This window comes from Heliangelus exortis, chromosome 18 (assembly GCF_036169615.1).
Source record: "Heliangelus exortis chromosome 18, bHelExo1.hap1, whole genome shotgun sequence".
Classification (NCBI taxonomy): Eukaryota; Metazoa; Chordata; class Aves; order Apodiformes; family Trochilidae; genus Heliangelus; species Heliangelus exortis.
The window spans coordinates 15,507,437-15,524,264 of NC_092439.1; the positions used below are offsets into that span (position 1 = coordinate 15,507,437).

At 38.9% G+C, this 16,828-nt stretch overlaps 1 protein-coding gene across 5 annotated transcripts in view; it reads right to left on the reverse strand.

Annotated features, from left to right (window-relative positions):
• Nucleotides 1-1,527: 1,527 nt before the first annotated feature.
• KMT5B (lysine methyltransferase 5B) overlaps nucleotides 1,528-16,828 on the reverse strand; it is a 29,822-nt gene continuing 14,521 nt past the window's right edge. For 4 of the 5 annotated variants that reach the window (XM_071762498.1, XM_071762497.1, XM_071762499.1 and 1 more), the window contains 7 exons: nucleotides 13,728-13,893; nucleotides 12,344-12,453; nucleotides 9,983-10,149; nucleotides 9,304-9,323; nucleotides 8,998-9,134; nucleotides 5,725-5,921; nucleotides 1,528-4,394 (listed from right to left, as the gene is read on the reverse strand). In XM_071762498.1, coding sequence (XP_071618599.1) covers nucleotides 2,926-4,394; nucleotides 5,725-5,921; nucleotides 8,998-9,134; nucleotides 9,304-9,323; nucleotides 9,983-10,149; nucleotides 12,344-12,453; nucleotides 13,728-13,893 — 2,266 coding nt within the window. In that variant the 3' untranslated portion in view covers nucleotides 1,528-2,925. Of the gene's footprint in view, nucleotides 4,395-5,724; nucleotides 5,922-8,997; nucleotides 9,135-9,303; nucleotides 9,324-9,982; nucleotides 10,150-12,343; nucleotides 12,454-13,727; nucleotides 13,894-16,828 lie in introns of those variants that run through there. The other variant, XM_071762501.1, reaches the window with a different exon arrangement.

A 16,828-nucleotide genomic window follows, 5' to 3' on the forward strand; every position in this document is an offset into this window, starting at 1 on the left:
CCTCTCTTAGGAATTGAGAGATACAAAGGTCAGACATCAGCCCCAAAAGTCAGATCACCATTAACCTCAGTGCTCTGTGCTCTGGACAGCAGGAAACATCAGGTTCTCATATAGACGACACAAACAGGAGCTTCCCTTATTCCTGAGGTTGGGGAAAACATCTCAATCTGCCAATTCACATACATGGGGTGACAGAAAGTATTATTTTCTACACCAGGGGAAGGACAAAAGAGAAGGGAGTTGTGGAACTGCCACTTACCTGACCTAACTGCAGGAATGCATTTATTTCACCTGTTTCATGATTTGCTTTACTGCTTGCTGCTGGTTCAGCAACCCCTAAAGATGCTCCTGAGCATACTGACTGGTCAGGAAGCACCACGAGCTGACTGTTGGTAAATCGAGCCCCTTTTCCACAAGTGTCCTCCTGAATTACATTTCTGCAGGTCAATCAGTCCCCGTTAGAACCACCAAGATGGAAAGCAGGAGTAGCAGAGAAACAGAGAACTTGGAAGAAAATCGAACAATAAAACAAAGTAGGGACGCTGGTATCCCAGAGCATGATCCAGTAGGAATCCCAGTGGCAGTGAGCAGGAAGCAGACGGATGCTCTGTTCAGCTCTTGACATCTTCTGCTGATACAGCCACACACCTGCAGGGCACATCCCCCAGTGAACTCTGAAGCTCTATCACTGTTCTTTGTCATCAACTGCTTGCTGGTAAACTTCCTTCTACAAGGAAAGCTATGGTCCTTGTAATCTAACCTTTGATAGCCCGTTTTTATATGATACAATTAAAAATCTCACAAGGTGACTCAGTACTCACAATATCAGGAGACTTAGCAAAGCTTCTCTCTTCAGCCTTCTGTGAACCAGAAGTACATGTCTGACAGCAGAGACTATTTACTACATTCAGATCTACCCATTAAAAAAAAAAAAATTATATATACTCTGTACATGACACAGCTGGCTTTTAACAGAGCCTGGACATTGTAAAAACAAAGTTGTAAGTACTATGTTTAATTCCACACTTAATTCTCTGCTGATACAGAAGGGAAGTGACAAGAAGGTAGGTACCACCATCTGATTTGCAGGCTAACAAATTTCTGAAATGCAACCAAAAGGATTTATTTGAAAAAGTTATTAATTTCTGTGAGGGTCATAGATGGTCCAAAGTGTTACCACCAGCTCATGTACAAATTCACCACTCATTTCCACTCATGCTCTCACAGCTGGGTGAGACAGTGAGCATGCAGCTCAAGCTCCTGCTCTCCTGGGCAGAGGGTTAGACTTGAGATGAAAATACTGTGCAGCTGGCAGCAGACCCAGCTAATTCCATACTACATGTTTTATGATGCTGTTTCTGGTTTTACACCCCTAGATACAAAAACTCTAGACTTTAATCCATAGTTGAGTGAAAACACAAACACCACAGACCAAAGTGCTAGACATTTATACCGCTGATATTTCATACTGGTTTCAGAGAAATGGCTTATTAATGAGCTGACTTATACACACAAACAAGTTCATCATGCCCAGAAGTTTCCTAACATTCTTTTATTAAAAAACCAAAGAGCTAAAGATTGCCCTGATGCTCTTCATTGTTATAAAGTAAGACTATGTATGAGCAAAAGAATTTCAACTGATGCAGGGTTTAAAACTAGGTTTACAATTTCCTATTTTATTGTCATGGATTTATTTCTAAACTTAAAAACCCTTCTGGCAATTATCTCAATTTCTTATGACAAAATTTCTCACAACACTCAAATATTTACAACATATACATATTGTTTCAGTCTTTTACAACTGGTTCTTAAAAGACAAACAATTCATAGGTCACCACAGAACAAAAGCTGTGACTTAGTTGTTTTTAATTTCATAAAACTATCATAAGTTAAAGTGAATAGATTTTCTTTAAATTCCTTGTAGCATTTTACAAGTGCAACAGAAAAATATGAAGAACCAATTTAGAATAGCTGCAGTTCATTGGATAAACGTTGACTGTTGTAATCACATTATTTCACAGCAAATTCTTGAAAAAATAAGCACCAATCATTCTTGCAAAGAACAATTTTATCTAAAAGTATTGAAAAGTGTTAAATACAAGGTATTTAATTTACATAACAAGCAATAAATACACCATATCCAAACTTTTATTCTGCATACTGCTACCCTGGTACATATAATGTACTAAAAAGTCAGCAAATTGTCAACACCTTTTCATTTTTATTTTTTCTCCTTTTTCTTAAAGAAATCAAATTGTCTTCCAACCAAAGGTTTGCTACTATAACAAAGGCCACAAACAGTACGTCTGGGACAGCATACAGTGTTAAAACTGACAAACTCCAAGGGGGAAAAAAAACAGCTAGCAAATAAATCAAAAAGCTGTAGATCATTGCTGGTGATATCAACATATACTAGAAAACCTTAATATGCTGCTACTGTAATATTTTAAATTGTTTAGTCAAATATTGCAAGAGCAGACTACTCCTCTTACTGATCAAAAATAATTACGTAGCCACACTATATTCTCATTGTCTTGCATGGAAATATTTGATGCAATTTCATAACTTTGCTTGAGCCTTTATTTTACAACAGAGCATTATCGCTAACTCAGAATTGCACATAAGAAGGCTATTAAAAAGTACAATAAAAATTTGCACAAATCAGAATTAAGAAGAGTCAGTATGCTGTACACTTTCTACAATATTACGATGATAGGTGAATAAACAATAAAGAAGTGCTGCGACTAAGTTTTTCAGAAAGTTCTTCAGGTGAGGAAAAAATCAAATGGAATTTTTGTTGTTGGTATGTTGGGTGGTTTGTTGTTTATGTTTTGGTTTTTTTGTGGGCTTTTTTTTTTTTTTTTTTTTTTTTTTTTTTCTTTTTCTCCTTTAAATGACATCCAGGTCAATTTAAGACCTATAAGCTTATGCATTGAGCCTTAAAGACTGATCTTCTCTCCTCCTAGAAGAAATATCAATATCTATTGAATCCTTGCCAACAATAAGCCTTAATCTCTTTGCTGGAGGAAGGGGAATGAAGTCATCAAATTCATCATCATAGTCATCCTCATCTTCATCATCCTCTTCTGATGAAGATTCATCTGCAGTTTCCTCTTCATAGCCACCATAACCATCTACTTCCATTCTTGACTCTAAAAGGGAGAGAGTTTCACTACAGCACACACCATTTTCATGAAGGTCCTCAGGGTATGTTCCTCTGGTTTCTTCCTCTCGTTTTAGCTGTATTTTTAGTTTTGTTGAACTATTGCCTGATCCTGAGTTAAACCCATTATTTAGCTTTGCTACATATAAATTATTGTCTTTTTCATGGTCTTTACTTAACTTGATGCTTATTTTTGAGGAATTCATCCCATCACTTTCTTGGTCATTTGCCTTGCTACTGCTATCATGGCGCCTACGAAGAGTCAGTTTGGGGATCCCAGAGCTATTTTCAAGGATAAGTTGTGCATCATACCTCGTGATTCGTCTTTTCTTTTTACTTTTTGCAGTTCTAAAGCTGTCTTTTGCTTTAAAATTGTCAGATGTCACAACAGAGCAGCCACCAGATGGGGGGATACAGTCTTCATAACCAGCAGGCATGTCCAGCACATTATTCCTCTCTCCAAGTTCTGGGTGAGAACTGATCAGATCTGGTACTTCATCTTTCACAGGTGCACTGTGCGTACCATCACTTTCTTCTGGTTTTGCAGATGGTTTCACAAGTTTTCCTTGCCGAGATTTCTTTTTTGACATGCCTGCGTCACTTTTCTGGCACCTAATACCCCCTTTATACAATGGTCCGTGAGCTGCCTCATTTTTGTTTATCACATGAGAGTGCTGCTCCAAAACGTCCGACTGCGTTCCAGTCAGAATATTCTTATAGCTATCCAACATATTTGGTTCAAGCTTTATGTCAGAGGTCTCCTTCAAATTCATTCTTGTTCTCATTGACCTCCTTGTTATGTATGTGCAGGGTGGGATATCACCATGCTCATGAGCACCTTTCACAGAATTCAGTTTATGTTCTCTTGCTGCATGCCTCGTTAAGCATCCACTAGTGACTGCAACTTTCACTGGTCCCTCCAATTCTTTATCCTTTTTAATGGGCAAGTTTTTATACAAAACTACTTTAGGCTCTTTGAGAACTAAATTTCCCATTTCAAGCTTTCTAGAAGCATTCTTTTGCTCTGGCCTTTTGCACTGATTTCTCAATTTTATCTTTGAAAGTAAAGGCTTTGCAGGCTTTTTCAGTCTCTTTGGTACCCTAGAATTATTTATATGAGTTAGTTTGGATGAGGTAGAATTTGATGATGCTGGAATTCTTGATATAGACTGTCTTGTTAATGCTCTATTTTTGCTGCTCTTTTTTACGCCAATTGAAGATTTTCTGTTAGCTGGAAAAGAAAAAATGGTTTTGTTATGACACTGCTTTATCCCAAGTTTTTCACTCACAATTACTGTAGTTAACATCTTTTAAAAATCTTATCAAAACTTGTTAAACAGGCTAGACAGTAAGCAGAAAAGGGCAAGACTGCTTAACTTGCAACTCTGACATGAAAGGAACAGTCAAACATGCCAAAAGTACACCCAAATTCCAGATACATTTCCCTCACACATCCCCCAGTATATCAAGTTTGTTTTTTACTGAATTTCTTCTTCTACTCATTAAAAAAAAAAAAGTAATAATAATAATAAAAATTCCATCCCACCTGATTCACAGTTTTTCTTATTATTCCAGCAAAGTCTGAAGAACATTAGGCTCTAGTATTAACCCAAGAATATTTTCTTAATGGGGAGAATATTTTCTTATAGGGAGAAAAGAAGCCAAACCAAAATCTTTTAACTACTGAATTTCAGTTTCAGGTATCCAGCTGTCTGTCACTTCAGTGTGGGAAGCAAAGGAGTTTTGTCTGCCCCAGCAAAGCTGCAACTCTAAAGCTCGGGAATTAGGTAATAAGGTTTTGGTGGGAGGTGGTTTTTATTTTGTGGTGGTTTGTTTCTTTTTTTCATATCACAGCAGTAAACAGGAGCCAGATGGAACCAAAATATTTTATGAGGTTCCAAACCTATTACAAAGTTTAAGTTATTTCTATTTTGTCTATATGAGGGGGATGGGGGCGGGGAAGAGGGCAAAGTAAATAAATGTTACTTATCGCTCCATAAGGAGAAGGCTGTCAAGAGCATCACAAAAATTCATTCTATTTTCTTCTGAAATTACTAACTGTTCCCTTTCACTTCAAAATAGGTACCTGAACTGTCAGTCCTTGATGTGGAGAGGGAGTAACTGCCCAATTTAAAGGATTTTTAAAGGAAACAGCTATTTGTTTCATGATCTCTACTGAGTACTTATTTTAAAACCATTTTCCTACAGAATGTAAGTAATTCAAACTACACAGATTTTCTTTCCTAACCCATGATACTGCATGTGCTAAACTATCATATTTTGTACATTATTGATAGAACTTTAATGGACATGTTGAGAAATATTACACTATTTGCTTCTGATGCAAAATAAAACAAGTACACACAACCTATTGTTCTTGAAATACTTGAAGAAAAACATGAATTTGCTATTTAGACTGCCTTCAGAGTCCTGAATATACTTCAGTCTAAAGACTGTTACCTCACATGTATCTCAGCACTAAGATAATTTCATCATGGTGAAAAGTTTGATATTTTTATGAAACTTTTAATCCTATATTACAGGATTCTCCCCATACTTACTTGCATTAGCTTTTTCCTGAGTGGTATCTGCATCAGTGTTAGAGCTGACAGACTGGCTGTCTGAATTTTTGCTGCTGTCACCCAACTTTTTAAGTCTGTTCAATCGTTTATCTGTTTCTCTCAGTCCATATTTACTATTAATCACAGGAGTAGGTGCTGGCAATCCCACTCTTGATTTAAAAGCACCAGTTCCACGTCTACCAAAAAAAAAAAAAAAAAAAAAAAAAAAAAAAGAAAAAGAAAAAAAATTTGATTCCAACTATCAATATAAGCTTAGAATTTTGTTTCACATATAATAGTTTGAATACTAGGTATATTTGGATAAACAATACCAATAACCACTAAACTTATTAGCACCTGGAGGGCTGTTTTAGTAAGGTATCTATATACTTACCTGATTTTACTAGAATGTGCAGAAAATATTTTATTTCTTGCAAAAATAGATTTCCCTTGCTTTATGTCTATTTTCAAATTGTTTTATAATCAAATGACAAAAGTGAAAATAAAACATGATAGTTCATAGTACTACCATGATGTAATATTTATAGCTTACTTAACAACTTCTTTTTTCTCAATTTCATCAGGCTTGCAAAGAAATTCCAGATTAGTTACAACGCTTGTTTAGTACATCAGCAAGAGTTGGAAAGTGAGGAAACAGAATAAAAGTCCATTCTGTGTTCCTTTGTAACTGAAAGATTCCAGTATAGAGTATAGAGTGATTACCATGAATATGAAATGGCTTAACAAACCTAGAACCCTTCTTTTCTTTTAAAAGTAATCACAAAAGAAGATTAAATTAAGAATTCCTGTACTTGTACTTCAGCCACTATTACTCTGATGCTCTTTAATAAAGGTTACCAGGGCATAAAGACAACTGCAGTGTCTTCCAGAGTGCAGTACTGGAAGAGAATATAAAAACAACTTAACTAAAGTGCACCAGATAATCAGAAAAGATCTCAAGCTGCACAGTACTCGTTCTGAAACGAGGAGTGTTTGTTTGATATAGAACATTCTTCCAGTATTATTCTGATTTCTGTGAAGTAGAAGCAGATCAAGATACAAGAACTTAGCACAAGCAACACCCAACTTGGGTCAAGGAGCAATGGTACTTATACACCACAATTGTTTTCTGACACCGTGTCTTTGGTGCCCAGTTGTCTCAGTTAGCAAGCATGAACTGCAAGCTCATCAAAAAAGAATAGATGTACAGATGAAGATATGCTAACTTTTCTTTGTAATGGTTTTTGGAGGTTTGAAATAAAAATTGTAAAGTGCCAGACTTCTCACAGCTTCCAAACATATCCCACAGATTCACAGAAGTCTAGCATTTTAACATTACACATTAACATCTTTTACAGCACAGTCAGAAGTGGGTCACTTAAAGATGATTTCTTTGAGGTGTACAAAGTGACAGTTGCCTCACAGTGTTGGTAAGGACTCGTTGCTCCTTGCTCAACTCCCCTAAATTAAAATCTCTCATCTCTGATTGTTGTGACACATCCTTGTGACTGAAAAGCAGACTCCCAAAGTCAGAATTACCCAAACATCAACTTTAAAATATAGCAGTTCCATGTACTTAAAATACCAGGATGTCTCTTCTTAAAAACTTCCAGGGATGGAGAATCCACTACTTCCCTGGGCAGCCCATTCCAATGGCTGATCACCCCCTCTCCAGAAAGAAATTCTTTCTCATGGCCAACCTAAACCTCCCCTGGCACAACTTGAGACCTCTTGTGCCCTCTTGTCTTGCTGAGAGTTGCCTGGGAGCAGAGCCCAACCCCCCCTGGCTCCAACCTCCTTTCAGGGAGTTGGAGAGAGTGATGAGGTCTCCCCTGAGCCTCCTCTTCTCCAGCCTCAACACCCCCAGCTCCCTCAGCCCTTCCTCACAGGACTTGTGCTGGATCCCTTCCCAGCCTCCTTGCTCTTCTCTGGACCTGCTCCAGCACCTCAATCTCCTTCCTGAGCTGAGGGGCCCAGAACTGGACACAGGACTCAAGCTGTGGCCTCCCCAGGGCTGAGCACAGGGGCAGAATCCCTTCCCTGGACCTGCTGGCCACGCTGTTCCTGAGCCAGCCCAGGATGCCATTGGCCTTCTTGACCACCTGGGCACACTGCTGCCTCCTCTTCAGCTTCCTGGCAATCCAGACTCCCAGCTCCCTTTCTGCCACTCTGTGCCCAGCCTGGAGCTCCCCATGGGGTTCTTGTGGCCAAAGTGCAGGACCCAGCACTTGGAATGTTGAACCTCATCCCGTTGGGATCATCCCAACTCTCCAGTCTGTCCAGGTCCCTCTGCAGGGACCTTCCAGCTGATCCACACTCCCCCCAGCCTAGTGTCATCTGTGAATTTGCTGATGATGGACTCAATCCCCCCATCTAAATCATCACTAAAGATATTAAACAGAACTGGGCCCAACACTGATCTCTGGGGGACACCACAGCCGCCATTTTGATGCAGCCCTGTTCAGCACCACTCTCTGGGCCCGGCCCTCCAGCCAGTTCCTAACCCAGCAGAGAGTGCCCCTGTCCAAGCTGTGTGCTGACAGCTTTTCCAGGAGAATGCTGTGGGAATGGTGTCAAAAGCTTTGCTGAATTTCAGGCAGACTCCATCCCCAGCCTTCCCCTCATCCCCCAGCTGGGTCACCTCATCATAAAAGGAGCTCAGGTTGGTCAGACAGGACCTGCCCTTCCTAACCCCGTGCTGCCTGGGTCTGATCCCCTGTCCCTCCTGTAGGAGCTGTGTGATTGCCCCCAGGATGAGCTGCTCCATAACCCTGCCAGGCACTGACGTCAGGCTGACAGCCCTGGAGTTTCCTGGGTCCTTCTTTGGTCCCTTTTTGTGGATTGCTGTGACATTCACCAACTTCCCATCATCTGGGACCTCCCCAGTGAGCCAGGACTGTTGGAAATGGAGAGCAGCTTGGGGAGCTCTTCCCCAGCTTCCTCATCACTCTGGGGTGGATCCCATCTGGTCCCGTAGACTTGTGGGGATCCAAGTGGCTCAGCAGAAGAGAATGTCAGGCCCAAACAAAACACATTTTTTTTCTGATTTTCTCATTTTCGGTTCAGTCCAGAACAGCGAATCCGAAGAATGCAGCTCTCAGGAAACACAACCATTCAGAAACAACATTAAAAAAAATCATTAGAATAAATTGTTAGGGAGCAATTATAATGCATCCAAAAGTTTGTGTGCTCATAATGAAGGACTTTCAGTTTTACAAAAAGCTTCATGAATATGTCCAATTCAATTTATAACTTATTTACACCAATGTATACCTTTCACAGGTGTAACATTCGCAGTATTCATTATTTTCTCCAAAAAACCCATCTCCATAGTAACACGAGATTTCTTCTCCAGGTTCAATATCTCTTAGAGCTTTCACACATGCTGTATCTCTGCCCGTTGATACAAACTGAGGAAGGAGATGACAGAAAGGGGAGGTAAAAAAAGAAAAAGGTTAACTGTTATGGTTGAAGTGTAGCTGAATGTGAAAAAAACATAAGAGTTTGGGAGGAAAAGGGACAAAAAATGCAGAAAAAAAAAACGTGGGGTACTTTATTTACTTTTAAGTTCTTGCTTACCTTACAATTAGGTCTGCAATCTGAAAAAGGTCCAAAAGATAAAGTCAATTAACTGTTGATAAGACCTGAAACATGAATAGTTGTAGATATCTAAAATAAGGATTCACTCTGACTTCAGTAACTTTGTAATCTCAACTAAAAACAGGGAGTTACATGAGTAGTGCACAAAGGTATACATAAAAATACATCTACTTAGAAATAATTTGGTTTCTGAGCTTCTTCACTATTGTATCACAAATGTTCAGCTTCCCTGCTCTGTTAAGGTAACAGGATTTATCTTTGATGCTACCTGCTTTTCCTTCAGCATATAAATACAACAGAATCAGTTAAGCTGTGTGCAAAAAAGGTAATGAAGGTATAAAAAAGTTCACCTAAAAGATCTGTTACTAAGTTCACAAAGAATTCAAGGTCACCCACAACATGCTCCATTAATTTAGCTGTCTGTTTCCAAGTCTCTGTGCAGAAGGAAGGCACTATTTATTAGAGCCTTCTGCAAGTCTCCCAGTTCACAACCAATCAGCTCTGGCCTGGGAAAATCCCAACAGGATTTTATCCTACAGTAATCCACTGTGCCAGACTCAGATGTTTTCTCTAAGATTTGTGTTGTTCAGCTTACATATAAAAATGCTTACAAGCAGAACTGCATATTCCTTAAACACACTTCATATTTCCTACTTACCATGATTGATAAACGCAGCAGGACCAAGCCACAGTTGTGCGCAGTTTTTCCGTGTGGAATACATGACACTGAAGTCATTTTCCCCATGTCTTAGGAGCATGTTTTCTTCCATTTCTGATAGTTCAGCAATACAGCCCACAAGTAATTCTATTTTATCATTTCGTTTCCTTTAGTGTAAAGAGTGTAGAAGTAAAAATACATATGCCAAAATTAAAAAGTGATTTCACAAAAAGAAAAGTTGTGAATAACAGGAAAACTTTTATAAACCATTTCTCAATCCCTATAAACCACATATTTTAATTCAGTTAGAGACAGTGTATTAGGATAGGCAGACTTTTTCTGACAGACATTACCACTATTGTTTCTACAGTTTCCTAGGAGTGCAAGCAAGAAATTGCCTGAGTTGATTACTTCAGCTCCTGAACTGTTAAAACCAGAAATAAGATTTTCATTTGTGCACATTCCCTCCCCATCAGCACTTAATACATTTTTACTTCCTCCAGCTGCTTGTTTGCATTTTCTGTACTTCTTCCTTTGGCCAGGAAAGTACAGCACAGTATATAGATATTTAGAACTCCATGGTTTCTTAGAAAAGGCCCAGCATTGACTCACTGAAGAGCCAAAATTCACCAAGATGTTTTCCTAAGTAGTTCTTCAGCATCAAGTTGGTCTCTGAAGTAGATCATCTCAGGTGGGGAGAAGGAGGAGGGGAGACAATGGGAGGAAGCAAGAGGTGACAACCAACAAAACCATGGCAGCCTCATGTACAGACAAGCTAATTTGCCATCAGAAATATAGCAGATAAATGCAGTGAATATTCAGTTTGTGAAGTCCACTGCATGAAGTTTAACAAGGCTAAGGGCAAGGTCCTGCACGCAGGCTGGGGTACGCCCAAGCACAAATGCAGGTTGGACAGAGAATGGATTGAGAATAGGTCTGAGGAGAAGGACTTGGGACTGTTGGTTGATAAAAGCACAATATGAGCCAGAAGTGTGTCCTTGCAGCCTGGAGAGCCAAGCACACCTTGTGCTGCATGAAAAGAAGAGTGACCAGCAGGTAAAGGGAGGGGATTCTCCCTCTACTCCACTCTGGTGAGATCCCCACATTGAGTACTGTGTCCAGCCCTGGGGCCCCCAGTACGAGACCGTGGAACTGTTGAAACAAGCCCAGAGGAGGCCACAAAGATGATCAGAGGGCTGGAACACCTCCTATGAAGCCAGGCTGAGAGAGTTGGGGTTGTTCAGCCTGGAGAAGAGATGGCTCTGGGGAAACCTTATAGCAGCCTTCCAGTATCTGAACAGAGCTGGGGAGAGCCTTTGTCCAGGGGCATGTAGCGACAGTACAGGGACTAATGGTTTCAAACAGAGAGAAGTTAGCTTTAGGCTGGATATAAGGATTCTTTGCTGTGAGAGTGCTGAGCCCCTGGCCCAGGTTGCCCAGAGAAGCTGTGGCTGCCCAGTCCCTGGAAGTGTTGAAGGCCAGGTTGGATGGAGCTTGGGAGGTGCTCCTGTCCATGCAGGGGGGTTGGAACTGGATGATCTTTAAGGTTCCTTGTTACCCACACCACTGTATAATTCCATTCACTTGCAAAGGCATTATTTTCACTGCTCTTCATTCCAAATCTTGTCTAGATTACTCTGACACAGATGAATATGGAAATACTAAATATACATGGAGGGCACTAGAATCCAAGCCTTTTAAGTGCAAAGTTCCTCACTTACAGAGAATATATAGAACTCAATCCTAGCCCACGTGGTGTGTACTGCCACAAAGCTAAACAAATGTAAATGGTAGGGGGGGAGAGGAAGGGAAAAATTTATCTTGAAATCTGAATTAAATCAGGGATCCAGTGCTGTCATATGCTTCTAGTGAAACTTATATGTGCCAAACTGACAAAATATACTGGGCTTCCAGCTTTGTACAAGATAAATTTCTCCTGGAAAGACACTCAAGTTATGCAAGTAACACCCTTCAGTTTCACAAAGGTGGGAAACTTAATTTTCCCACAATTGTTGTATAACCAAGCTGGCATAATTTGAATCTTGACACAGTTGTATTTCTCACAGGATGCCAACAACTCATAATTAGAGCAAAAAATTATCTGACTGAAAAGAAGGTGAAAACCATTGTATTCTGAAAGCTGTACAGCTATGTCCATATATACAAATGAATGTCTTACAAAGGCAGTTTTGTCAAGTACCTAGCAAAAACAGACACTGGATTTAATTTCTAAGTAAAATAAGACATTTTTGTATTTCACTGTTTGCAGTTTTAACACAAAATCAAACTCTTAGAATATATTTAAAAGATATTTCAAAGTAATTGACAAAACAGAATGCAACAGTAAACTGTATTTCTTACCATTCTTTTGTAGCAACAATTTTGGCTCCATTTTGCTCAGAAGAATACCTATTACAAGGCAGTATCTCAAACCCACTGTCAGTTGCAAACATCCGTAAATAAATAAATACCTGCAGTAAAAGGAAACAGTATCTTTCTGTTATAAGCACAATGAAAGCAGTGAGGAACTTCATATAAAAATAATGAAAGTCAGTGAGCTGCAAAAACAACAAAATAACAACACAGGAAAAAATGGGATGTCTGCTGAAAGGCATTACTGATTGTAAGTTTTAGTTATACCCATTACATTAATCTTATTTATTCAAAGTTACTTGCTGGAATCCTCTTTCAGGATACTATGATCATTCAAAGAGTTAAAAAAAAAAATTAAAGTTGCCTCGAATGATACAAAATTCCAACCAATGAATATGGCAGGTTTTCCCTTAAAATCATGAAGTAATTGCATTCAAGAATTCTTCTCAGATTTTCAAGAACAAAGACGACCAAACTACCTACAGGATCCAATTTTACTCTTTCCAGTTTTGAAAAAGATACTACTTACATGACAAATCTAGATAATGAATTCAGGGATTGCTGAATCGGTTGTTTTTAGTGAAAGTGCAGTTGTATTACTCAAAAAACACCTTGGGAACACCTTTGCTGCCTACCTTTTTCATGCACTTTAGAGGAGCCCAAAGTACTTTTGACAGTAACTGAAAACCATGCAGTCATTCCTGAAGGAGGTGATCTTCTATTTTTGTTTTAAGTAAAAAGATAATTTCCTTGCAACTTTGAGTTAAAAATCTTTACACTACATAAAAGTGGATTTGGGGTGTGGGAACTTGAGGAAGAGGAGTAACACTCCTACATAATGGTGCTATACCCAAAACGGAGGTGTTCTGTGGTAGCAAGGTTTCTCCCTCTTCATTTAGCTTTGTCAGTTATACAACTTGATTTGTAATACCTGAAACTTAAAAGAAAAAAAAAAAAAAAAAAAAGAGGGGGGGGGGGGGGGGGGGAAGGAGGAAGGGGGGGCAGGAGACCTCCAAGGGATGAAAGAAATCCTCAAAACTTTTGTCTTAGGGAAGTAGGTGTTATATATTCTGCTTATGACTTAAGACAATGGCAAATGGGGTCCTTACCTTTTTACATGTTTATTAAAATAAGGGCAAAGGCAAGTTAACCCCCCTTCCCACCTCACCCCCCTGAAAGAAAAATTAAAAAAAAAAACAAGGGGGAAGCTAGCTGGATTTTAGAAAACAAAGGAAACTTCTATTTAAATGCAATTAAACGAAGAGCACAGAAGAATGCATTACTTTCATTACTGATACATTACTAGGATTTTTTTATACTCTCTTAGCCCTTCAAACATCTGAAAAAGCACATTAATTACAAATACACCTACATGTTCCTTGAACAACCTTTCCTGCATTTTGTTCTTGTTAAGAAAATAGTGCCGGGCCCAGTCACCTGACGTCAAGGACTTGAAGGCTTTTTCTAAGTGCTCATCTTTCTTGAAACGTTCAATCACCTCTTTAAGTTCTTCTTGCCTTCCTTTAATAGGTCGAAATCTGAAATAAAGAATAAATAAAGCTATTCCAATCCACTGCTACTCAGTCTCAATTCTCCCTCACAGTAACTTGCAGCACAGAGTTCTTTTGCCAGATGAAATATTTAACTCCCAGCACAGAGAAAATGACCATTACATCCTCAAATCACAGGCCCTCATTTCTTCAGGTAACAGTGTAAGCAACCATTCTGCTTAGAAAGTTAACACCTTCCATTCTAAGAAACAGAATTTATTTATAAAACAAACCTCTGCTAAAATGAACCAACACAGAATAACATTTCACTGTTTCAACACCTATTTTTCAAAACAAAGCAGCTGAAGAACTGGTATAATGGCAGTGTTACTGTCCTTACTTTGCTAATAAATTTACTATCATTAAACGAGCATGTGCAAGAAAATCCATCAAAGAAGCTGGATGTTGTAAGATTCCTGGTTAACACCACTATCAAGGGATCTATGCACAGTTTTGGCTGGGCTGGGGGGCTCCATGTGTGTGTGAGATTTGAAACAGAAGCCTTCTACAACCTCTCACACACTGATTTTATTTTAAAAGGGAGCAAACAGACAGCAGAACCAAGAAGACTGAGTAAGAAATCTCAACTCACAGCATGGACACAACACTTGTGGAAGACTGAAGTTCCACAAGTTAGTGCAATCTTTAAATTTTTCCCCAAAATACTAGCTACAGGAAACAGCTGAAAAGCATAGGTAGATAAAATATGAAAAAAAACCCCAAAACTGTACATTAGCAGAGAATTCTGCTTTCTTCCCAAAGCCTGAGAGTTAAGAAGAAAAGTATCCTTCACATCTTCAATAGGGAAACAGTGGTTAGAGAAAAAAATACATGACTGCAAGAAGCTAGAGCTCTATTTTTCACCTGCAAAATCATCAGGAAAGCAGAAATTTATTACAGATTATGTTGCATCTCCGTACTTTGCCTTTGACTGAGTACACACACAGGTATGATCAGCCTGGGGGTGGAGGTGGAGAGTACCTTTAAACATGTGTGTAATGTACCCCAGAGGACTCATCATAAATACAAAAATTTTCATGGTTCATGAAAAGGTTTTCTGCACCTCTTTTTACAACTCATACCTTTTGCCTACACAGCATATGACAAGTTTTGAATAAGCTAACAGATTTTGATTTAATTCATAAAACTAAGTCCCATCACTTGTTGCCTGCAGTGTGTAGCCAAGCTGACTTAATTTCTTACTTACCAGATCAAGCCTGTATTTCATGACAAAAGTAAATAAGGGGGAAGAAATTCCTGAGGTTGTTGCGATGAGACCTCATCAACTCCCTCACTGATAACCCTGATTTTTGAACTACAGTATCACTTGGCTTATCCTCATTTTAGAATGCTGAATGTTGCAAGTAACTTCCTTTCAGATGACCAAATAAGACTTGATTCTTTTATGCAACTTGTGTGAAGGAAACAAAATACTTTTTAGTGTTGAACATTCCAACTTTAAATAACTAATAATGACAAAGATTCTATTTCCTTCACTACATGTAAAATTCTGTATTTATGCTCCTGATACAATAAAGACCTCCTAATAGCAGTATCAATTCCAGCAGCAGTGCAGGTTATCAGTGTTCTGTGTTACTGCTGTTACACATTTTCCTTGCATTCTCCATCTGAAAAACTTCCTTGTTGCTTAGTCATTATCTTTTAGATCTTTCTTAAAATGGAAAAAAACTATCAGCATAAACCTATTACCTTTAAGAGAAGATACAGTAGTAGTTCTGAGAAAACATTAGGTAAATTTTCTTTTGTCTGGGCTAACACATTAACAAGACAGTAAGAGTCAGTCAAGAAACAGATGCCAACTTAGAATTTTTCTAGTACCATGACAAGAAGTTTCAAATCAAAATTCTTTATTGAAAAATATACTTGATCCCCTATGCCCAAAAAGTTAAATGCCTAACATGCTGCCAAGACCTCACAATGGAACAAAACTTCCTTGAGACCACAAATTCATAGAATCATCTGGGTTGTTCGGACCTCTGAGATCATCAAGTCCAACCTAATACATGATTGTTATTATTTTTGTGCTATCACACAATGAACTCTCCTTGACAGATACAGTATTTCCCAATGCCCCCAGCCCCCAAAAATCGTAACTCAGAGCTTCCTCAGATATTAAAAGAATTTAAAATTATATAGTCTGAATTGAGATTGACTAGTTTCAGAACACAACTTTCTCTCATTTTCAGTTTCAACCAGCAACAGTTTTCCCAACAAAGACCCAAGTGTATTTACATCGTGACAAATACAAAGCACCAAAGTGACCTGAAAATTTCAGGTCTTTCACAATCTCCCATTCTCAGAGGCTGACTGATGTCCACCTAACTGCCTGAGATAGCTCAGAACCTGGCCCCAACACAGATCCATTCAGCAGGTATTTCTATGGGTTCTTTTCTCAGGCACTCCACACTGCTGGTAGAATTCCATTAAATGCCTAGCAGAAAGTCATGACATACAGTTACTGGGAAGAACACTTAGCCTGTGCCTATCTTGAAAAGGCCAAGAAAAAGGCTGGAAACAGGAAGAGGGTGGAGAGCTGGTAAAAACTCCAAAACAGTAGAAGGTCAAATGAATATTATGCTGTGTGCCAGGCATTTCAAACTTGAACCAGAAGCTGTTTTTTTTCAAAAACTACTGACAGTCAAGGTTTAGAAAAAAAAATCAATACTAAGGAAAACCTGCAGCACCTCTAGCAAAATGTAGTACTGGTATTTTTTACATGGTGACAAAACAGAGATAATGCAAAAAGATAAATAGGAAGCCAAACAAGCAAGAAGTGTAGACAAGTACATGGAAAAGATGCTGGAAACTAACATCATGACGTACAGCATTTTACTTCAGGAGTTCCCAAATCAATGAAATGGAACAACACTTTGCACCATGAGCCTCAGCTGGCTGGTTGTTC